This window comes from Rattus norvegicus, chromosome 2 (genome assembly GCF_021556685.1).
Source record: "Rattus norvegicus strain SHRSP/BbbUtx chromosome 2, alternate assembly SHRSP_T2T, whole genome shotgun sequence".
NCBI lineage: Eukaryota > Metazoa > Chordata > Mammalia > Rodentia > Muridae > Rattus > Rattus norvegicus.
The window spans coordinates 199,635,756-199,660,056 of record NC_141535.1 but is presented as its reverse complement, the minus strand read 5'-3'; the positions used below and the strand labels follow the sequence as shown (position 1 = coordinate 199,660,056).

Genomic DNA, 24,301 nt, shown 5'->3' with positions numbered 1-24,301 from the left:
ATGGACGAGTCAGAACTGAAGTAGGATTACATAGGAAGAAGTGGATTTTTTAAAGCTGCAAGGTAATGTTAGATTCACACTGCCATCTTGCCTGTATGTACATGTGTTTGTATATAAATAGGAGCTTATCTCAATAGAAAGCAGTGTTCTTTTGCCTTCTTTCTCCAAAAATAAAACATTCATCACCGACTTCTGCCTTCCTTAGTTATAGACAGGATGTCCCTTTTGAACTCTAATGAATACAGATGGAGGAGGAAATGAGCAAAAGGAGGAACCAGGAAATAGCTACTAAGCAAAACAAAATATATTAGCAATTTGTTGAGGAGTCAAATTGGAAGGGCTGCATTTTCAGTCCACTATCAGAGTGATGAAATCGAGACTGTCCTAGATACATACATTACTAGCAAATAGAATTACCTTAATCATTTGCTCTAAATGAATTTCTCCAAGTTTCTGGGTACATACATGGAAGAAGAAATACAGTTCAAGCTTATTCCTGCTAATACAATTCCCCAAGGAATGGGGGCAGGGGAAGCTTTAGTGGTTTTATTCCTCTGCAAGTTCACTGAGAGCATCTTTCAATGGCACACAGTATTTCCCACTGACCTCTGTACTATGACAAATATACAAGAAAAGACCAAAGGCTTACCATTCTCCACAGTGAGTTTTGAACTGAATAAGATTATGCTTTGTTCAAATCATGAAATGGGCCCACTTGATTATTTTGCTGTTTTTGGTATTCATGGGACAAAAGCTTTCAGAAACGGCATTAGAGAAGGCTAATGTGGATAAGGAGCTCAAATTAAGCTACTTAAAATGTAACACAGCTTGGATTAAGTTCCAAAACCCAAAATACTAGTGCTACAAACTGTCTAGCAGAGGACAGTTCTGTGGAGCCATAATTTAGCTCGCCAATATCAGCAAAGACCCCCAGACCCTATTCTATTTTTGCTATTTGCACAAGCAACTCATCATGAATCAGTGGAAAAGAAGCAGCAGGTTATTTTAGAAAGACAATGCTGTCATTCACAAAGGACAGCAGCACTGAGGCAATACACATTGAGAAAAGAAACACAAGGTCAAAAAATTCACCATGACCCTAAGGTCAAATCCTGCCAAATGGTTGACCATTTGACTCTGTTCTGTGATCTCTAGTTGGTTCTGCAACAACAAATGCTCTACTGGCTCACACGTAGACAGATTTGTGGTGACGTAGACAGAGTGACATGGTAAACTGAGGCACTGATAGTGCTCGTTACCTCAACATTCCAACAGTTACTTGTGAAGCAGGATGATCAGGGATCCTAGCACCCATATTATCAAGAGGATAAGCTTTGGTCCTGGGACTCCTGACATAAATGCTATGTCTTCATACCTCTAAAAATAAAGCTTTAGTGCTAATGACAGTGTTGAAACATTTTCAGCCAAATAAGGGGCCTTCCTTTGTAATCGCAACAGATTTCCAGAAAGAGCAGGTTAGAACAGTCCCTTCTTCATCTAGGGCTCCAGAGAGTGGGATGGTAATAAGGTATTTATTACAGTTTGACGTTTCGTTATTGTCTCTAATTTGCTGTTCATTTTTTCAAACCTATGCAGTTGCTCCCAAATTAGCTTTGTCAACAGTTTCTTCTGTTCAAGTTGCAAACCACAAGCGAGGTAGGAGTTCTTGGATTCATACAGTGATCCCATGGTGTTATGTGTTGTGAGACATTGCACTGTATGAATCTGGAATATCTGTGAAGTGTACCCATCAGCTTATCGGTGAGCTTATCATGTCGACTGATACCCAGCCAGTGCATCAGCGAGTACAGAGAATGTTACATATATCAAAAATGGCTTCACTCAGAAATTCACCCATAATTAAAGATGCCTCAAGATTTGTTTTCTGAAAAACTAATGTTTGGGTAGGAATTATGAGAGTTTAGGTTTATGAGTTGGAAAGCACTAACACTCATGCTCCTTTTATTAAAAATAAGAAAAACCACTGGCAGTGTGTCTCAAGGTTGTTTTTTGTGATGCCAGGAAGGCAGACCCCTTTGATGGTTCCCATTTCAGCATGTGACTAAGGAAATGTATTAGAGTTTACAGTTCCAAACCTGGTTTTGAACAATGTGCAAAATATCCATGAAGAGTTCTGGATTAAGTATTGGCCACATTCTAAAATAATAGTCCTGTCACTTTCTTTTAATTAAAATGGGCAGTAGCTTATCTGAGATTCACGAAGGGCCTACTCCAGCTAGCATCTGTCATTCGCGGAATGAAGATTTTTCAGGAAAGATAAAGACCCTATTTTTATTCCTTCACCAAATTTCCTTAAATGTCCTCTGTACCAGGTGTGTCTTGTTTTCCACTCTTCACTGTTGGGCGTGTCTTCCTCCTTGTTTCTTATTTCATTTTCTATGAAATACCTTGATAAAATTTGAAGTTGGTTTGATCTTCATGGTGAAATACCAGGAGAGCTTTCATCTTGCTTCACGAATTTAACTGTTTTCAAGATGGCAGTCAATGCTGAATTTATATTTGAAGCATGTAAAGAAAAGGAGAAAGTTGGTGACACAATGGCAAAAGGGAAAATAATCACATTTAAACTATGTCCTGATGCCTTGTGGTGTATTTTGAATTAAGGAATATTAAGAATGGCCTTTGGAGGCAATTTCATCTGGGCTGGGAATTTGAGAAAATAAGTACAAATGAACCTGTGGTAGGTTCCAAGGGTTAGAAGTTGATGTGGACTCATGATCTATATCACAGAAGTCATTATAACTGTGGTAAGAAGCTTTCCCAGCTATAATAAGCAATGCTGTTGAACCAAACCAAAAAAAAAAAAAAAAAGACAGAGAACGGAGACAAGAGAACTGATAACCTTTCATTCACTCTTATGCCCGATATACAAAAGGCCTCTTGACATGAGTCCAACCCTGTGACTTCTAGTTTCTTCAGTCAGAGTACTAATTAGTTGCAGACATATTTCAGAAGCAGGAAGAAGCCAGCTAAGAGAGGAAACTTATCACTAAAACTGTGCAGAAGATGCTCAGAGCCTGCAAAAGGATGCAGAACAGGGTAGAGTGAAAAAAAATAAGAGAGAATTCTACAGGTTCTTCATTCTTCCAAGGGAAAGATCCTAGGGGAAGCATCATACTGCTAATTCAATTAAGGAAAAAGAATTCTCAAAAGTTTTATTCTTTTGCCTCCTTTCTAAAGTGGCTTCCCCAAACCTTTTCTACGTAAATGAATGAAATGAATTTTCAACAGTTCTGGATTTGAGTAGACTTTCCCAGTTTGAGAAAATGATCTATGACAACTAGAGTGTATATTGTTCTCATTGCTAGGGTCACATAGGTGATGCAATAATATAATTTCAAACAAAAGGAGTAAGTAAGAAAAAAAGACATAGAAGGCAAAAGAAAACATCTCTTCTTCCTGATATTATTTTTCTTCAATTGACTTTGTCTCCAACCTTTGGCTTTCTTTGTGATTCCCATCTGCTAAGGTTTTCCATAACCAGTTTCAGTCAGAAGAAACCTTGTGAAAAACCTGACTGGGCCATGGGCCTGGTTGCCATGGAAAGCCAATTAACAAGTCAATTAAAAAGCCAACTATGAGCTCTTTCCCTCTCAAATGCATCTCTAGCCTGCCTAAGTCTTAACTGGTCACTAATAAGTACCTCATTATCATAAGCACCTTGCATGACAGAATGTGTGCTATGTATAGATTAGATTACTAGTTCCTGGTTGAAGACATCTGAAGACATATTTGATTGTTGCACATTGGGGTTTCCCACTGTTTCTAAGGTTGATGACACATCTATGTTTCCTACAGTGCACAGTAAAGCCCAACCCAATGAAGTATCTGACTCTAAGTGTCAATCACACTCATGAATGACTGGACCTCCTCACATAAGGTGCCTGGTACACGAGAATCTTGATAAATTCGTTGCCTGTGCTTGCGCTGTCACACCATGTACTCGTGAATGTGTGCTTTAGAGACCTCAGCTCTGTTTACCGATGCAATAACACATGCCTGTTATGTTATATATTACAACGTGATTTGAAATTTAAATATATAAAGGCACAGCAATGTGCAGAATGCTACTTTTTTTCTTCCTAAACTGGTCTGTACACAGATGCATTTGCTCAGCTAATATAATCACTAACTCAGTTATATCTTATTGTGTGGTGCTGTTTTTCTAAACGGTATAATGTGTAGGACATAGATGGACTCTCTGGGGATTTGAGTAGTAGAAGAACAAATTTAAACCTCTCTTTCCTCTGTGCTTTCCTCTGTCTCCTGTGGGAGAGTACTTTAGGATTCTTATTCATTCATTTATTTTCACATTCAATAGAATTTCTGAGTGATTAGCGTATGTCAGGCAAGGCTCTAAGTTCTGTGGTTACAGCTTCAAGCAAAGCAGATATGGTCCACACACATGTCTCTACACTGAATAGATAACAAGACCTTTTAAAATGCAATTTTCAGATACTATACATGCTAATAAAAACATAAAAGGGATCAAGATATTGGAAGGTTAGTATGTTTAAGTGGCAGGGTTATTATTTCAGGTGAAGTACTCAGAGAATTTTCTATGGCCTGGACTTGACTCAAAGTGATGTGGGGTAGCAGTGTTTGAGGGGATGTCAGGCCAGGAATATATCTGACCTACCCAAGAGACAACAATATAGTCATGGAAATTGGTTCAGTGTGTTTGAAGAGCAATAAGGAGGGATCCTGCAGCAAGAAAAGAACGAAGAAAAGAGTGGAAAGAGTCAGAAAGAAGCCAAGGGTTGGTAAACTAAAGAAGCAGTGAATTTTCTAATATGAATGAGATGGGGAGCCATTAGGATGGTGAGGAGTGGGGCATCCTGGTCTAATCTGAGTTTCTATCAGGTCATTCTCACGGCCAGGAAATGCAGCTTAGAGAAGATGACAACACCGTCAGTGAAAGGTGATGTTATCTGTGTAGCTAAGGATGAGACGGTAGAGATGGTGAGAAGTCAACATTGCCACAGATTTAAAAGCGTGGCCAGGTGCATTGATTCAGTGACTTGTTGAGGGCAGGGAAAAGAAGAGATGCCAAGGACAACCCTGGCATTGCAACATAAGCAGTGGGACAGATGGACTTGGTGTTTCTTAAGACGCGGCCACTAATTCAGCAGCAGAGCTAGCAAGGGACCCCAGCATCTCAGTTTCAAACTTCTTAACGTGAAGACATTATTTAAATCTACTAGTGGAGATGGCAAGAAGGTCGCCGATTGTAAGACATGCATCTGAATGGAGTCTCACTCACTAGGGAGTTGGTTCAGGTTGGAAAATAGTATTTTGGAGTGTTCTAGAGATGCTTTTAAAGTCTACATATACATGATTTTTAAACTCTTAAAAGTTCCTGGTGGGGGGCATCTAGAAAGCATAAAGACCCAAGGACTAAACTCTGAAACAAGTGTGAAGACAAAAATCAAATATATAACAACAAAAACAATTAGTGTGGAAAGAAGAGATCCATGCCTAGAATGATACTGTGACTCTTTAGGAAAGGACTTCCAGGTAACCCAGAGGCTGCAACTGTAGTTAATGAGCAGAAACTTCAAGTGAGACTTGTTCCAAAATAGTTGGGAACTATATTTCCATCTGTGTGTGACTGTTAACATTTTAGCATGGTGAGGTAGAGAATTGAATTTAGTCATGAACAGTTTTCCCCAGAAGATTGAGAGGAAGTAAGAAGGGAGTGGAAAATAGAGAAGGAAGTGAGGTTCTAAGAAGATACCATAGATTCTAGGCATCACAAGAAAAGAAGGGAAGATGCACTAGTCAGGGGAATGAAGAACTAAAGAGTCATCAAACTGTTGGAATCATACCTTGGGTCTTTTCATGTGCAGCACAAGTCAAATTGTATCAGTAAAGATCATGCATGGCTCTGTGCATGAATAGAAAACTAGATAGTAAAGGATGGTAAATTAATAGCCCAAAAATAATAGGACAGTATAATAATCATTTATGAATTATCCCTTTGTGTAATTTTTATAAACTTATAAAAGTACTTCCAAATAAATTGAAACATACCAAAATTAACCACACCCAAATTTTATATAATGTAATGAATGAATGGTTATAATTGATATATAGTTTATCTATATATTCCTCTAATGCCTTCCAAATAAGTTTCAAATACTTTTTTAATTTTATGTCCTCAAATATAATATTACCAGAAAAGACAGATTTTCCAAGGTCTCAGAAACGTTCTAGAAAATATCTTTAAAAATCAAGTTGTCACCAGCCTACTTCCTAGAACTTTTTTTTTACTTTTACTATCTACTTACCTTTTGAAATACATTTAGAGTCATACAATCATATACTAGATTATGCTTTCTCAAATAACTATTATCAATTCTCCTACCAAGTTAATAATTTGATTTTCAAAGCGGACCCACGAATAGTTAGTGCCACCACAGAAATGAAGTGTTGTGGGTTGGGTGACTTGTTTTCCAAAGTGACTCACTTCCAGATCTGTAACTTGACTGCTGTTGGTAGTGCTGTTATTGATGTGATGTGTCTTACTCCATTTTATTTCCATCCTTTCACTCTCACTCCGAAGATCCACAGCCTCTCTCAACCCTTTTCTTCTACCTGGTCCCTCCTGTTTTCATCTACAGCCCTACTCCCTCCACATCTATATAACTGATCTCCAGTAAAGGCCACATGGCTTCCAGATTCTCGCCTTGTTCTTGCTTCTCTTTAAGCAACTAGATCCAATATGTTGCTGGCGCTGTAAAGGCTTTCTTCTACTTTTCGTCATCTCCTGTGTCCTCCCCTTCTTCTGGCCAAACTGGATTTCTTATCATCAGGATCTTGACTCTAATCTTAGTGTTTATTGCAGTAACCAGATCTCTGATTAATAAATCCACACTGTTCTGATAAGTTGAGACATAATAAATATAGTATATATGGCATATTTATATGTGTATGTATGTATGTATGTATAGATCACCTCTTGTTATTCTCTTAATTTATATACACATTTTTACTCTGATATGAAGGTGTAATATTTCTAAAAAAGATTTTTGTAAGCTAAAAAATTGAATAAATTAACACCACTAATAGTTTTGTTTCAATAAAATACTGAATGAAAGAAGGGATAAATGAGTGAGTTCAAATAGTTACTTTGTTTGGCTTTGTTGCTGGGTAATATAAGGCATTAATGGGATGAATCTTTATAAACAAACACAGTATACAGAATCATTCACATTTCTTATAAATGTCAGCTAAACAAATCCTCATACTTTGATTCCCACTGAACTGTCCTTCCCAAATTTTTGAGGGTTATTAAATAGCTAATTATTCTAATGAAGTCACTGGGTTTTTTGTTTTGTTTTGTTTTTAGCATTTCTTTTTGAAGGTTGAATTAGATTAAAACAATTTCTTGAGTTCGGTAAGATGTAAGAGAGAAAAGCTAATGACGGTCCAACCACTCCCTGGCTCCAATTCTCTCCCATTCTCTTCATGTCTCTATAGTTCATACCGTGCCACTCCTACAACCTACTGGGTATCTCTGGCATTTTAAAGAGAAAAGGGAAAAGGAATCTGGGGTACAGTAGGTCTCTGAACTCCCCTCTAGTACTAGACATAGTAAGAAACTCAAGAGAAGGAAATTTTAAGTGTTTTCCCATGGGAAAAAACATCTCCCTGTATTTTGTTTTCTATAACACATAATCGTATATATTTGACGTGAAAGAGACAAGTATTCATCCTCCTATGATTGGAAGAAAAACAAAATCAAAACCTGTGTCATTGTCTCAATCCTTATGAACTTGCCATGATGTCTATAAAACTCCACCAACGTCGTGAGATAAAAGAAAAACAGTGAGACAAAAGAGCCATGGGAGTCAGCAGACCACACACCTGCTGCCGCTCATATGCGTACCTCTTTTCAGGGCTGCAAAGACAGAGAGAAATGGGAGGAACGATGATGCAAAGTCAGTAAAGTTTTTCATGTGCAAAATTAGACTTTTGCATCCGTTGAAACTGAGCCTTCCCAAAATTTTAAAAGGTGTGCACCTGCAAATGCTTCTGTTCATCTTGTCTGCCAAGAATTAACAATCTTCAGTAGTGTTTGTCCGACCTTTCTATCCTGCTTGAAACAGCCACCTGTCGTCACCGTGTGTTAACGTTGGTTCCCATATATGTAATGCCATGCCGCCATGTTCTCTTCATCCCTCATGTCACCTAAGCATGTAGCGTGCTATTTCTCTGCTGCCGTATACATTCCGTATACATTTCTGTTCTTCCTTGCAAGACTGTGAATGCTTCGGCCACTCCAATCGGTGCAGTTATATCGATCTGCTAAACACAGTCATTTGCGTGAGCTGTAAACACAACACTAGAGGGCAGCACTGTGAGTTATGCAGGCTGGGCTACTTCAGAAATGCTTCTGCACAGCTGGACGATGAGAATGTGTGCATAGGTCAGTTCCATTACGATTTCAGCTTTTGTTCTGTGCCTTTGGAGCTATGGGGAGCTGGTTAGGGTGAAGAAGCTGGGGACTGCACGACAGCTGAGCCAGAATGAATATCCTCAACGAAGTAAATATCCTTGGTGGACTGAAACTTCGCTTGCGTTTGGATAAAGCCATACTTGGTTTTGGCGGGAGGGTGGAATTTTACTCCTTATATTGTTACTTTAAAGACGATGTCATGAGAAATCCTATTTCAGAAATGAAGAATATTCGAATTTTTTCCTCTTCTCTCTCTCTCTCTCTCTCTCTCTCTCTCTCTCTCTCTCTCTCTCTCTCTCTCTCCCTCTCCCTCTCCCTCTCCCTCTCCCTCTCCCTCTCCCTCTCTCTCTCCCTCTCCCCCCCCCTCTCTCTCTCTCTCTCTCTCTCTCTCGTCCCTTTAACTTTTTGCATGAAATCTTAAAATCTGATAATTTTTTTATCTGATTTTATTCACCTCAAATTGTACATTCAACCTTTAAGATGATAATTAACTATATTAGGTAAGAAACTTTGTGGTAGAAACTCAGCTATAATTGACGATGATCTACAAATATTGGTTTATTAAAAATGTTGCTATTAAAAATTGAAAGCTACGAGAAAGGTCTAATGCAAACGTTTGCTACCTTTTCTATCTACAGTAATGAAATTCCATTTATTGGATTTTTCTATTGTTCCCAGAGGAAGAGTAATTTCTCAAAACTTCTCCAGGTTATAAATTCTGTTAGATCATAAGGTATATGAACCATAGAAAATAGGGTCTTGGAAAGAAATCCCAGGAGCCTCGTCCCTCCACCATAACTGAATATTCTCAGTCAGGAATAATTTTCTTCCCTTTTGGAAAGGTTTCTTCTCCTTTCTGTATGAAGACCCTGACTCCTAGGAAGGAAGTCTGGAACCAGGAAAGCTGGGGCACCAGTGCAAGTGGTAGTTGAATGAAAAGAACCAGGAATTTGAGGCAGGCTTTGGCTACATAGTGGACAGAGACCAGCCTGTATCACATGAGCCCCTATCTCAAAACAGGGGTGTGAGAGAGCCTGATAGAGAAACAATAAATGGAATTTCATTGTATAACTTACTCTTAAAAATGTGTATAGTTGAAGTGTGATGCTTGTCACCACACCAATAATTATACAGGCAGAGTTTTCCAGAGACAAAGTTCAGTAGGGTTGATAAGTTGGAAAATTAGAACATAGTAGACAGAAAATGAAAAGTGATCTTTTTATCCAAAAAAAGAGGTAGTTTTTCAATTCAACCGTGTGTCATGGATCCCCAATTTCTGCCTTCAGTGTGACAAACATGGACACTCTTGTCTACTATCATTGAATAGCTCTATGGTTATTTTGACTTTATTGGGACCAAGTTTGCACAACACCGTTTATGTCTGCAATATTTTCTATCTCTTTCAAAATGCTTCTTTATTTATTATTTGTGAATTAGTGGAGAAAGTACTGGAGTTAGATGCTGGAGAGCTGGGTTCAAGACCCAGTTTCCTATTGCCTAGCTATGTGCCTTAGGTAAGTCATTTAAACCTCCTGGCTTTTTCGTAAGCAAGTGGACAGGAAACATTGGTAAAGCGTGCCCTGACCTGCAATTAAAAAGCAAAAAAAACAACTAATTCTCATTAACAAACAATAGGGTAAGTATTATAAAAAATTTTTCCTCTTTTATATTTTGGGGGAAAAAGACATATTGCCCCAACTTCTATAATCTTAGCAAAGAACATCCTGACTTTATAGACAGAACACTCTCTCCTAACCACTCTAGCACAGCTAGCAAACTAAAAATGCCTAGATTTTACCTCAAGTACGCTGTTTGCAGGACAGCTGCCAACCTACTGTCGTCTTATAAAAAGGAGTCCAATTACCTTCCTAACACGTAGGTTACAAAGACATGAGGATATTAATATAAACAAAAAGATGCACAGCTTTGTTAATTTTAAATGTAGAATGTATTCTGCTGTATGCTACTTGTAAATACCCTGTTATTAGAACAGAAAAAGTTAAGTAACTAGGACCCCTAGAACAAACCTAACCCGTTCATATACATATACATATACATATACATATACACATACATATACATATACATATACACATTCATATATACATATTCATATATACATGCTCATATGTATATGCATATATAGGTGAAATTAAGGTATTTCAAATTTAAATACTTTAAATAAAGCAAAGCAAGAAGACTTTACAGGGAAACATTAACTATTTAATTTGTAAGTATCTACCTCAGCAATAGAGAACTAATTGCTATTTAGTGCAGAAAAAACTAAAGGAATTGAAAAAAACATTTGCTTAACTCATTCTCACAGCATTGGGCACTAATTTCAGATGCTTTAAACTCTATCTACATCATCTCTAAATTAAAAAAAAACTTTTTCAAAAGTTGCTTTACTATTTTTTTTTTTGCAATTGTCAATTAAATTCACCATCGAACTCTGAGGGAATAGCTCACATCTCTGTTCTATCTAGATGTTTTGAAGTCCCTTTATATTATAGAAAATATATAATATAGCTGGGTAGTTCATGTTGCCAGAGTGATTGCTGTTTTGTGGTTACTGGTGAATTTGTTTGTATTTCATACATATTCCAAGAAGAAATACAGTCATGTCTTCTGAAATACATGACATTTCCCCATGATGACGCAAGAATTACATGAAAATGGCATCCTTGTATGCTTTTGCTTCCTACAAACTTGAGCAGGAAGCTAGAGGATGCATGGTTGCTGACCTTGAGTAATCACTGTTAATAATTCCCCTAACAAGCTTTGCATCAGAAACACAGGACTCAGCTACTAAACATATCTCAAAGTTATGATGCATTATTTTTAATTCTCCTTGAAACCCACAATCAGATAATGAGAGGTTCCTTACACAGAACCAAAGAAACCCAAGACAATTTTAATGCCCATAAAAAAATTGTAGTATAATATTTTAATTGAGTTGCACAAAGTATTTTATGCTGGTTTACAATCTGACAGCCCTGTATTTTCTTTATAATTTCATGTAATAAAATATTATCCTCACAGCCACTCCTATCTATCATTGAATAGAGCTTCATAAGTGATAGATCTTTAACAACTGTACAAGGTGTACAAGGTGAAAAAGGGAAAACGTTATGCCTCTTGCCCATTTATTTTTATGACTAAGATTACATTGTCCATCTTTCTTAAAAAGGATGGGAGTTATGATGGATTAGATGTTGGGTGTTGTATCTTTAAATTTTTTAAAAGCCTATCTCGTTGATCACTGTGGAATAGTTGGAACAGCGTGTGGGTTCATACTGCCCGGGTGTAACTCCAAATGGCTTATAAAATGCCAACAACTTTTTATCAACATTCCCAATGTATAAACAAAATTAAAAACCACAGCAAAATAATTTTAAACTATTCCTATCCACACATAGACACACATTAGAATAGAAGATGCTGCTTTATAAGCCTGCTTATTAAATACAAGCCAAGCCAGGAAAAAGTAGAAATGTTTTGGAATTTCATTCTAATTTTACACACACACACACACACACACACACACACACACACACACACACACACACCATTGTTAATTTTATAACTGTTTGCTTCATGAGAATGCTGAGCTCTAAAGACTGACTTAACACAACATAAATCATAATTCTAAGGTCCTCCCCATTATTTTAAGAAATTTTCATCTGTCCCAATGACAAAATTTGAGCAAAACCTCCAGGTCTAGTCAACAATGATAACTCCAAATCCTCATTGCTAATGACACAACTCAGTTATAATTAAGCTGAGCTACCCGGGGCTTTGGTCTTTTGGTGGGCTACATGGTTTTATTCAAGCTTTTACAGAGAGATCCTCACAATGGTCCCATCTTAAAACAAAGAAGATTGAAAACAGAAAGCTATAATAAACCTGCCCAAGATCACACAGCAAGGTAGCACGGAAAAGAAAGGCAGCTCAGAAATCCCTTGCTCCAAACCACCTGTGTGCCCCTAGTTGGGGGACAAAACAGTTTCCCCACTCCTGACTTAAGCTTTAAAGACCGAAGCTTCAGACATTAAAATGCCCTGTCTAAGAGTATGTAGGGATCAAGGAAGCATTCCCTTGACTTTTTATTATGCAAAACCATTGCCTTGCCCAGACAAGAAAGTTGCAGAGGCAAACATACATCTCAAAGTTTATCTTCCTTCAGATTGGGAGTAAGAAATTCATTTTTCTTTCATGGTCATTCACCCAAGCTACATAAGAGCTGCGTGACCATGGCCAGCAAACACAACAGCTAAGGGCTCATCTCAAAGCCCGGTATACATAAATAAGTTAAGACACCGTCCCAAATCATAAAGCAAAACTACCTCTAAATGAGTAAAGTGCACCCATATTGTACTCTGAAATGCTCAGCCATTCCCAGATATTGAGTGCAGCAGATAAACCCATTTGAATAATTTAAAACAGATTTTACACTGATGGAATATTGATTTATCCTTGATATACACACTTCTCATGGCATTCATTAAACCATCTACAAGATGCCCTACCAAATGGAATCTCCATTATGATCTGTTACTGGTGAAAGCATGATGTCTTATTTCCTTGGAATGGTTCAGCTCTTTTCCTCCCCTATCATAAAAATGATGCCATGGAAGGCTGAGCTAGTAAATAAATGGCCCTGAAATAGCCACATTTGCCAAAGCATTTCATTATTGGCATCTTCCTTTAAGTAAGTAGATCCTTCTAAGTAAGTGACGCTCCTGTGTTGATAACCTCTAAGCCACTCGAAGTGTCTCCAGCCTGTGTGTTGTCTTGTTTCTACAGAGTGTTATTGTAACCCTTTGGGCTCAATCCATGATCGTTGTAATGGCTCAGGATTTTGTGAGTGTAAGACTGGAACGACAGGGCCTAAATGTGATGAGTGTCTGCCAGGAAATTCCTGGTACTACGGCTGTCAACGTAAGTAACTCTGGGAGCTGCCCTCTGCCTGCTGCAGCATGGCTGATTCTGCTTGTCTAGGCTGGTCTGTGCAGCGTCTCAGAGCAGAAAAAGACCCATCCAGCTGTCAAGCTTCATAGGCTACGTAGTGTCCCAGCCTGTGTAGGAGAGTGATCCATCAGCCATCCAGCTGGCTTCTCTGAAATTTGCCCTCATCTCCTCTGATGGCTAACACAACTTATATTGAAATATTGTATGGTAGTGCATATACCTGGTCAGATCATAAATTAAGCGACACAGTAGGGAATCCAGCTTGGAAATCCTCACCACGAAATGAAGTGTGATGTGTATGTGGTTAATATATTTCCTGAACTGAAAGCTTCCCTGAAACTACAGAGTTCATAAATTCAACAATATCTGCATAACTTATAACCACCCTCGTTCTCATGCCCATCACTGAATCTTAACCTGGATCCCGAAGGGAATAAATCTAAGGCATATTGAAATGCTGTGGTAAAAGAAATGAAAAATCAATATCGTTTTCGAGACATTGGGGTTAGGTGCCACACAGTGAACCTTAGACAATTACTGTTGGTTTCATCCTCTGCAGACTCTCAAGTCTTCTGAGACGCTTGTCAGGCAGGTGGCGTGTTGGTGTGTCCGTGAAATCAAAAGCATTTAAAACTCTGCAGAAGCTTCCTGCCTCCAGTGTAACTTCTTCTGCTTTGTGGTTCTGCACTCACTCTGCTTTCCATGTTTATGAATGTACTGTGAAACACCCACAATGCATGTCCTTGGAAACAAAGATGCCCAGATAAAAAGAGAGCAAGCCATAGAGATCACCTCAGTTGTACTGCTGTCACACACACATACACACACACACACACACACACACACACACACACACCACAAAGAAAGAAAGAGAGAGAGAGAGAGAGAGAGAGAGAGAGAGAAAGAAAGACAGATAAACAGAGAGAAAGACAGACAGAGAGAAAGAGAGACAGAAAGAAGGACAGGCAGACAGAAAGAAAGAAATATGGAAAAGAGATTTCAGAGCAGATTTCTATTTAGCCATAAAATATAAAGGAATTATCGTTTGAGCATATAATTAATATAAAAATTACTAAGGAGGTATAGTCCCATCTTTAGGATCTTTGGAAGTATCTGAGTGCTCTGTAATTATAGAACATCTCAATTCAAAATAATCATATGACAAGCCCTAACAGATCCATGTCTGGCCTACTGGACTGCACAGCTATAAATCTGTGTGTTTATTTCTCATTTGAATAAAATGGTAGCATGCAGGAAATGTAGAGACAGTTTCTACAAGAAATCATGTTATCTCTATAATACAATCATTTTATTTTCTACATAAAATTAATGGAGATAAATACTACAACAGCTAATAGCATTAGATTTCACTAGAAACATGTACAAAAACTCATCTAATTTTCTATCTGTCACTCATGTAATTTCTAGGTATCTGGTGGCTACATGTATATGTAACATAAAATGACATGCTATGAGAAAATGGACTGGAGCATTGTGAAGGGATGTTTGGCATTGGGCAGGTCAATGTTAGGGGGACCAAAAGCTAGGCGCTGAGAGGAACGGTGAAAGGTACTCAGACAGCACAAAGAAAAGCAACTCACTTGAACAGTAGCTCAAGATAAGGCTAAAAATTAAAAAGCCCGTCTGCTGTAATTTTCCAGAAAGCACTTATCCTTAAGAGTAGATTCCTGAAACCACATGACGAGATAGGATTCAGAAAGCACTCAACAGTCCTAAAACAGATGGACATGAGTCCCAGAACTGGCCATCAGGCAAAAGCAGCAAAGGAGAGATGTGTGTCAAGGTAGAAACAAGTACCTATTAATCCTGAGATTTACCAGGAAAAACAAAATAAACAAACAAAACAAAAATATCATTTCAAACCAAATTGAAAGCAACATTTATTAAACATTCAATATCGACTAAGGGATTGACTCTGGTCAGGACCATTCCTCCAGACTTTCCCAGCTTGAATGGTCTCCTGCCACTTCTAGGCCTGTAGGCCTACAAACCTGTAGGCCACTGGACTTTGCCATGAGGCTTTGCTATTTTCCAGAACTACAATTCCCAGCATCCCAGGAAGTTACCTAATTCATGTGCAGGTGGGGTTTACAGGTTAATTTTGGGTGTACCAAGATTTATCATATGAAGAGTAGAAAGACTGTAGTTGAGATAAATGTCTCTGAGAGAAAATTTCATTAAATGCTTCTGGTTTTGTTTGTTTGAGATAAGGCCTCACTCTCTAGCCCAGACTGGTCTTGAACTCATTATGTTACTGCCTCAGCTTCTTGAATGCAGACATTAGAAGCCTGTGTCACTATGTCTGGTATCTAATATAAAGTTGGATGAGTCGGAAAAAGGAGGGGGAGTCCTGGATTATAACAAGAGTAAAATAATTGTGAGGATGCAAATTACAAATTAATTTTATCATATGACAATAGGACCCTTCAGTCAACTGCACTACACGAGCAATTGGAAGATCAGAAGAAATCCTATCACCTAAGATTTTCTTCTGGAAACAGAAAGTACATTTGAGCCTCTGATACACAATTAAAAATAATCAAAAGCAAAAACAAAAAAAAAAACCCTCTGTGTCTTAGCACCCATCAACCCTAATGCTTTTCATGTGGATGATTGCCCTTAAAAATGATGGAGTTGGTATTGAGTGCCTCCTAAATTGTAGGCATTGGGTTAATGAGAAAAGCTTCAAGGACGTAAAGATAGCTGCTGTGACATAGGTCATGGAGCCGAGTAACAGCTATGACAGAGTGAAATCAGGACAAAAAAAGATGTGTACATGGACACGTATTAGTGAGGCCCAATTGGAAATGAGGCTTGTGAAGGAAGAAACGCCTGAGATAACTACTGAGGCAGGAGCTGTCCAAGGTGGCTTGTGAGCAGAGTTGCAGGAGCCAATGGCTTGGGAAGTGTGTGTGCGTGTGTGTGTGTGTGTGTGTGTGTGTGTGTGTGTGTGTGTCCCAGTGGGTCTCTCTCTCTCTCTCTCTCTCTCTCTCTCTCTCTGTCTCTCTCTCTATCTCTCTCTGTCTCTCTCTCTCTGTCTCTCTCTCTCTGTCTCTCTCTCTGTCTCTCTCTGTCTCTCTCTCTCTTTCGCCCCACCCCCCATCCCCTGCCATGTGTGTGCACATGTAGTACAGAAAATATTTTTAAAGAAGGAAAGAAAAATAGAAAGTAGATTGTGTGATGTCTTGAATTCTAACCAAGAAGTTTCATGTCATCATTGAAAGAACCAAAAGTACCAATATAAGAGAGATATGAGACACAATATATGCTATTAAACAAAGGTGTGTAAGAGTGAGATTTCTTTTTGGAAGCATTATTGCATTCACTAAAGGAAAGATTGAAGTAGTTCAAAACTGGATTTAACATATTTCAAATTTACCTTTAAACACACAGATTTTTAATGTTTTGTTTTGTTTTACCTCAATCTGAAAGCCTTTATTCTCTCCCAGGATTAGATGTAATCTTAATGGTAGAGAAATTAACTTGGCAAAAAAAATCAATACCAAGAAGAAAAGAGTAGTAGAGTAAAGCTGGCCATGACATTGGTAACAATGAACTGAAAGTAAATAGACGTGTGTGTGTGTGTGTGTGTGTGTGTGTGTGTGTGTGTGTGTGTAACTGTGCCTGTGTATGTATGCATATGTTATGTCGTCATATATATTTATATATACATATATATTATATATGACCAAGTATGGTGACACACAAACACAACTGTGATCCTAGGACTTGAGAAGTAGATGCAGGAGGATAAAGAGTTTTATGTCATCCAATATTTATAGACTGCTCAAGAGTAATCTTGTCTACATAAGCTCATTTCTAAATAGAAAAACAAAAAAAGAAGAGAAGGAAGGAAAGAAGGAGAAAAAGGAGATCTTGGGGATAACAATTAGTTTAGTGTAAAGGTTGTCCAAAATAAGAAACAAAGGGAGATTGCGAGTAAAGAAACCATTTCAACTCACAGCATTTTGAAATCAGAGGTCACAGCCAAGTCTCAAACAGCGAAGCTGAAAAGAGCAAGCAGAAATCGATGCCTCTTGTCAGATGCGAAGGGTTAACTCAGTACCTGCACTGGATATGCTTGAAATATTTTCAGCTAAATACAATGTGAATCTTTACATTAGAATGAGTGGCTCCAGTGAGAGGTATGCCGTGTTCTAGAAGGACACATGTAAGATACATTAAAACCACACATTATTACCTTAAGCTACCAATACTTACTCACACTCTTAGGGGATAAGACAATTGAGATGCCACTGTCACACAAAGGAGTAAAGGCTTCTAAAATCCCATGCCCTGATGTCCAAGGCATTGAAAAAGCTGCATAATATTTTTTGAAAAAACTGATAAGACTGTTTGAAATGGGTGTATAAGAAAAAAGGAAGCCTCTTTTAAAATCTAAATTAATAATTAAGAACTTCACTCACATGCTATGTGTTGACACTCTGATGCACATTTAAGCTAAAAAAAGAAAATTAAATCATAAAAGCTTAGGTGGTAGGGAACTGTAGTAACATTTAAGTGGTAAAGATACCCTATCTTACTCTCAAGTCAGGATGTATATATGACAAAGAAGTTAACACAGTTTTAGTTGACTAAAGGTCAAAGGTCATGATCAAGCATACTGCACACATCTAGTTTTTATAACAGTGCCATCATAGCAGGGCAGGGGTGCAGGATAGCTCTTCCCTTGATGGAGGTGTTTTTCATGTGACTAGTTGAAGCATATTGGCAAACATATAATTTCGCCGATTACAGATGTCAGCCAGTGTTTATTATTTTTCTCATTGCTATGACAAAGTACCTGACAGGAAGCAATTGAAGGAAGGAAGGGTTTATTTTGGTTTATAGTTCAAGGGAAAATATTTTACCAGCATGAGGGAAGACGTGTGGCGGGGACAGGAAGCCAGCCAGTCACATTACATCTGTGCTCAACAATTAGAGGGGCAACAGGAAATGTGAGCAGGGTCTAGCTCCTAATGCTTCCCTAACCTTGCCATACAGTGCCACCAGCTGTTAGTTTTCAAACACACAAGCCTATGTGGGACATTTCACGTTCAAGCCAAACACAGCACCTCGAGACCTGTTGGTTCATGGAGACAGAATAAGAAATAGGGGTAAAATGAAAGAAGTTGTTTGCCAGTTACCATTTTACAACCACAGTTAACTCTAGCTGTCTGAGAAATGACCGGTTCCTCAATCTGTGAGAAAGTTCAAGAGATGATGAATGTGCCCTTTCTAGTGGTTATTCTGGAAGGTCTTGTGTCAATAGAGATTCCAGGGAAGATGCCTCAAATTTTCCAAGGTTGACATTAGACCAAGCCCATGGGGCAGAGGGCAAGTATGCCCAGAATGTCAGCTCAGTTATCCTTAGGGGACATGCTGGGCCACTCCACTGTCTTCCTCTGTAATTATTCTTTACTTGTGTGTCCAGGCTTTCCTCTCAAGCTACTCAGATTGTGATCTTTTTTTCATACAGTATATTTTGATGGTATTTCTTTCCTTCCTATAACTCCTTCCAGATCTTCCACATTTCTATAGCCACCCAACTTCATGGCCTTTCACTCTTTTTGAGACCAGACAAAAAAATCAAAATCAAAGCAGAATCAGCATCTTCCAGACTACGAGTGTTTTGAATCCTTTGAAAATCAACAACTAGGGATTTATAAAACCCCCCTTTTTTTCTACGAATAGCTTTTGATCGCAATTCTTCTGCTACCATAATTCAGGAGTTTTTATTTCTTCCTTTCCTTTCATTCTTTTTTATTTTTATGGAGATTAATTTCTGCAAGCCTGACAACTTGTGATCATGGAGATATTAGGACAATGCTTCCAATTGGTTCTGTGAGATGAAAATTACACCTCCCGAGACAAATACCTTGAACCTAACTTGTAATTTTTCAATTGCCTCTGGTTGCTGCCCCTTCGTATCTGCTGTGTCACATTAAAATGTCCAGTTCACATTTCACCAGATGACCTTACACATTGAATCTGTTGACAGGAAGCATGTCACCTAAATGTGGATGTGTCTGTCATGCTTGAGAGCATTTACAGTCCTAGACAGCGGATTCTACTTATTTAACTCTTTTATCTCTATCACCAAAAGTTTTATTTTGTCAAAAAGTGAATGACTCATTGGATCCAAGCTTTTAATTTTCTTCCCACTAACTTGAATGTCAGCGTCATTTCCCTTGCTGAGTACCACACACAGAATGATGAACAGTAAATACCCTGAGAGGGCTCTTGCTACTCCTGCTGTCCATCTTCTCTGGGTGGGAAAGCAGTGCTCTTTAAACAGCCATTCTGAGCCTCTCAGAGGTAATTGAAAAGAGAAAATATTAGGAAAACAGAAGATAGAAAGTGGCAATGTGTAAGCATTACAAATAGTCTGGGTCTTCCTCCAGAGGAACAAAGTCCGTTTTATCAGCAAGACGAGAAAACTCAGAGCTGCCCCCAGTTGTGAAATTTCTCCTGACTCAGCACTCATGCTAAGAGCTGTTGCTTTCCAGCTGCATTTCTTGCTTTTCCCTGATATTTAACTTTGATTTAGAGTTGTCAGACAAGGCCCACCTACCTCTACCATATCAGAGACCTAGTGCCACCCCTGAGTGATGAGGCTAGGGTGTCAGGGATTATGCTGGCTGCGGGAAGTGCTGGAGCTCTCCACATACTAATGGCTCCATTCAGAGAAGCCATGAGAGGCAAATCTGACACAGCTAGCTTGGTGGGAGTAAGTGATTCAGAATGTACTCGGTATAGGATTCTACACTAAATGGATTCAAAACCTGCAATTCCTGGATTTCTAAAGGTCCACTTGTGACAAATACAGATACTGCACAATCAATAGAGCAATTTCAGGCATTTTCAACATCATAAAACACACCTGCTAGCCAGTGCTTTTGGTACCTTGCTCTCAAATCAAAAGGAGTTCTCAGTTCTCATCTGCAAAGCAAACCTTAAAATATTGACTTGGAAATCCATGTTTGTTTGTTTTTGTTTTTGTTTTTTTTATTCTTTGTTGGACAGAACATTGAGAATACCAAGTATACCCAAACATAATCATTTTCATGCCACCAAACTATCCAAGTTTAACAATAAAGGCCTATATGAGCTGTCACTGCCAATGTCCCTTATCAAGTGCAGGCTCAGATGCACAGGAATAAATGCAACAGTCAGGTCCTATCTGATAGGGGATCAGAAGGAGAAGTGGAAATGAAGGTTGGAGCTCTGCTTTACTTTGGGTAGAATAAATTTGGGTCTCGCCTTGGGCCATTCTTCACACACTAGTGAATGCATATTTAATTTTGTGTGTGAATAAGAGAGACAAAGACAAAGTATCATAGTCTTATAAAGCTGTGTGTACAAAGATATGAGCTAGAAGTGTTAAAACCGAGCCCAACAACAACGCCACCCAACTTGAAACTTGCAGAAGAAAATTGTTCCTAGAGAGTCAATCCTTAGCACTCACTCTTTTTTTTTAACTTATGTATTATATATAAGTACACTGTAGCTGTCTTCAGACACACCAGAAGGGCACCAGATCTCATTACAGATGGTTGTGAGCCACCATGTGGTTGTTGGAATTTGAACTCAGGACCTCTGGAAGAGCAGTCAGTGATCTTAACCTCTGAGTCATCTCTCTAGTCTCTGCACTCGCTATTAGGTATAGAACTGGAGCCTTGTTACAAACCATAGCTAGAAGCGTTCTTGCTATGCAGATTGTAGCAGTCAATACAACTCATGAAAATGAGGTTTGCATTTGAAGTCAGGGTTTTTTTTAAAGCTTCTCTCTCTCTCTCTCTCTCTCTCTCTCTCTCTCTCTCTCTCTCTCTCTCCCTCTCTCCTCACCCGTGTGTGTGTGTGTGTGTGTTTGTGTGTGTGTGTGTGTGTGTGTGTGTGTGTGTGTGTTCTGTGAGATGGTGGAGGAAAAGCAAAGGGGGATGGAAGAGAGGGAGAGAAAGAGACATAGGTAGAGACAGCACACTGTACATGAGTTCCATGTGTTCAGAGATCCAAAGTTGAGATATCCTTTGGGGCTAGTCCTGGCCTTCATTCTTGTTTGAGACAGGCATCTCCTTGCATGATAGCAGAGGCCAGGCTGACTGGCTGGAGAGTGTCTTGGGGTTCTCCTGTGTCTGCCTCTCATATTACAGTAGAACTTGGTAGGAGGACTGAGACTATTGGCCTGTGCTTCTACATCCTCGTTTGAGTGGATTCCAGGGATTTCCACTGAGGTCATACTGCTTGCACACCAAACACTAGAGTCCAGACAGTTGCCTCTGGGTATAACTGCTGCTATGCTGCCACTGAGTGTGACGTCATGCACCTTACTCTTCTCAGGGCCACCCATGCAACAGGGGCTTGAATAGTCAGAGCACTTTCCATTCCCGAAATCGTATGATCATGAAATCTCACAAAGGGTCTGAACTATGTGTGCACATCAATTTCCGGTAAGAATAGTAATATTTTAAGATAATAAAATTGTATGAAGCCATTTCTGTGTGTAGGGAACACTCATACATTATCTCGTTTTCTTCATTTTGTAGATGGCAAAGCTGAGGATTAAGGGGGTCATTTTTCAGCTGAAACATTTTAAGTAGCACAGCAGCTACAAGTGGACTGTTGGTGGTCATGTTTATTTTGGCTGTTTATAAGATTTTTTGCCATTCTTACTTCATAGATTGAGAGAGAATCTGATGGGTTCTTCCAGGAATCAGCAAACTTTTTCTCTAAAGATCTAAATGATCCCGCCGCTAAGCTCTATGGGTCACACAGCTGGGTCCCAACTACTATCCTGGCTGCCAGTGCACATCCGAACAACATTCACGTGTGGAACTCACGTGATGATGTCCCAAGGAAACTTTATCCATTGAACTGAAAGTTGACTCTTACACAAATTACACATGTCAAAAGAATGCTATTCCTTTTCATTTTGCTTAATTTATTTAAAAAAGTATAAGAACAATTCTTTGTTCATCATCCAAGAGAAAAGAAGACAGCCTGGGCTTTGTCTTGTAGCTACAGCGTGATTTAGTCCAAACTCAACAAAGAAACAGAGGTGGTGGCACATAAATGGAGAGACCATGTAGCAGGAGTCAGGAGAAATCCTAAAAAGAAAGACTTTTCATTAAAACCTTGACATGCCTAACACAGGGGGTTGATCTAACAAGTTCATATTTACAAGGTCCTAATTGACCCTAAGGGAAAAAAATGGTTAAGATTCCCAGAAACATGAAAGCTTTGACCATTTAATTTCCAGGACGAAGTCTCAGACATGGTCGATACCAACTGTTTAAAGGCCTTGAGAGCCAGCCAAGCCAATTTAGCGTCAATTTAGTTCAATCAGCAGCTAATGAAAGAGAAGTCAGGGTGGCCATAATATAATCAGGACCGTTCATGTCAGACGGAAGAATTATTCTGCTGCGTACTGCTGGAAGAGCCCATCACCTTGAATATCAGAGAAAAGCACCACTAAGATAGAATTACACTAATAACCAAGAGTTCCAATGCCAAGGACACAGGAAAAAAGACATTTATAACATGTAGATAATGTAGGAATTTTTTTACCAGCACCTTTAATATTGCTAGTAATTATTCTTAATACAGCACATGTCAGTGTTGTGAACTCAGACTCTTTCTGCTCAGATTTCGTTTTGAGTCTGACTGAGCCTATTAAACCCAAGCCCATGGGAATGATTCCATGACCCATCTATATTCACATGCACAGATGCTTTTCACCCCATCTTTTCCAAATTTTCTGTTTTTAAGAACTATGGTCTTCATGTGAGTCCTGAACAACTGGAACAGGGGCTGTCCCAAAAGCTGTTGCCTACATGTGGAATGTGTTCTTCTAACTGGGCTGCCTTGTTTGACCTAGTAGGCACGTAGTAGAGACTTGAAGTGGTAGGGTTGGGGGATATCCACGGGACATCACCTGGTATGGGAGGATAAGGGGATGGGAAGCAGGTAAGGATTGTGGGAGGGGGTGTCTGGGAGGAGGGCAATAGTAAGATGTAAACTGAGTAAGTAAAAAAGAAAAATTAATTTAAAAAAAAAACTAAACAAGAAATAAAAAGCTCCCAAACATAGAAAGGGAAATATGGTAAATATTTTGTTATCCTTTGTTGAAAGGAATAGCAGCTTGTATAAATACACAATGGATTATAGCTGGAGGTATTATTCAAGTTGTCAAAAGATCACCCGTGTTTTCATAGTAGATTAGAAATAATTCCTAGGGTGTATTTTAATGATATATTTTGTTTCCTAGTCCTCAACTTCATGGTGTTAAACTAGGACAGTGCACTTACATTTTCTAAAAGTAATAAATTGTGAAACACCACAAAGTGGCAAAGTGTTATTGTGACTGTTTTTAAGAATTGCAGTTAAACCCTTTAAAAATAGTGCCATTGCCTTTATGAACGTAGTCCATATGTTAACGTTCTTTAACATGAAATCAATAACATGGACAATTAGGTTTCTCACATGACTTTAAATATGACAGCACAGAGTTTCGTGGGATATCTGTTCCCACGGCCACCTGGTGACTGAGGCCACTACTGCCACCCATGTGTCATGCTGCTGCTGACTCAATGCTTTTCGGGGCAACATGAAAGTGTTTCTTGAAATATTACACTTATAGAAGTGCAATTTCTAACTAAAATGAAAAGTAAAGATTCCTAAAGGATTCTCAGATAAGTGTGTATATAAAATAAGAATCCTATTTAATTATATTAAACTTTAAAATTGCCTTAATATATGTAAATTCATTTTGAAAACGTCGTGTACATACATACATTCATATACATATATATATATAGAGAGAGGGAG

At 38.6% G+C, this 24,301-nt stretch overlaps 1 protein-coding gene across 7 annotated transcripts in view; it reads left to right on the top strand.

Annotated features, from left to right (window-relative positions):
• The window catches only part of Ntng1 (netrin G1), a 364,316-nt gene that overhangs the window by 301,250 nt on the left and 38,765 nt on the right, over positions 1-24,301 (top strand). Inside the window, exons 7-9 of one of the 7 annotated variants that reach the window (XM_087620421.1) lie at positions 1,597-1,656; positions 8,285-8,452; positions 13,289-13,423. The exons of 2 other annotated variants lie outside the window; for them this stretch is intronic. In XM_087620421.1, coding sequence (XP_087476547.1) covers positions 1,597-1,656; positions 8,285-8,452; positions 13,289-13,423 — 363 coding nt within the window. 7 annotated transcript variants of the gene reach the window in all.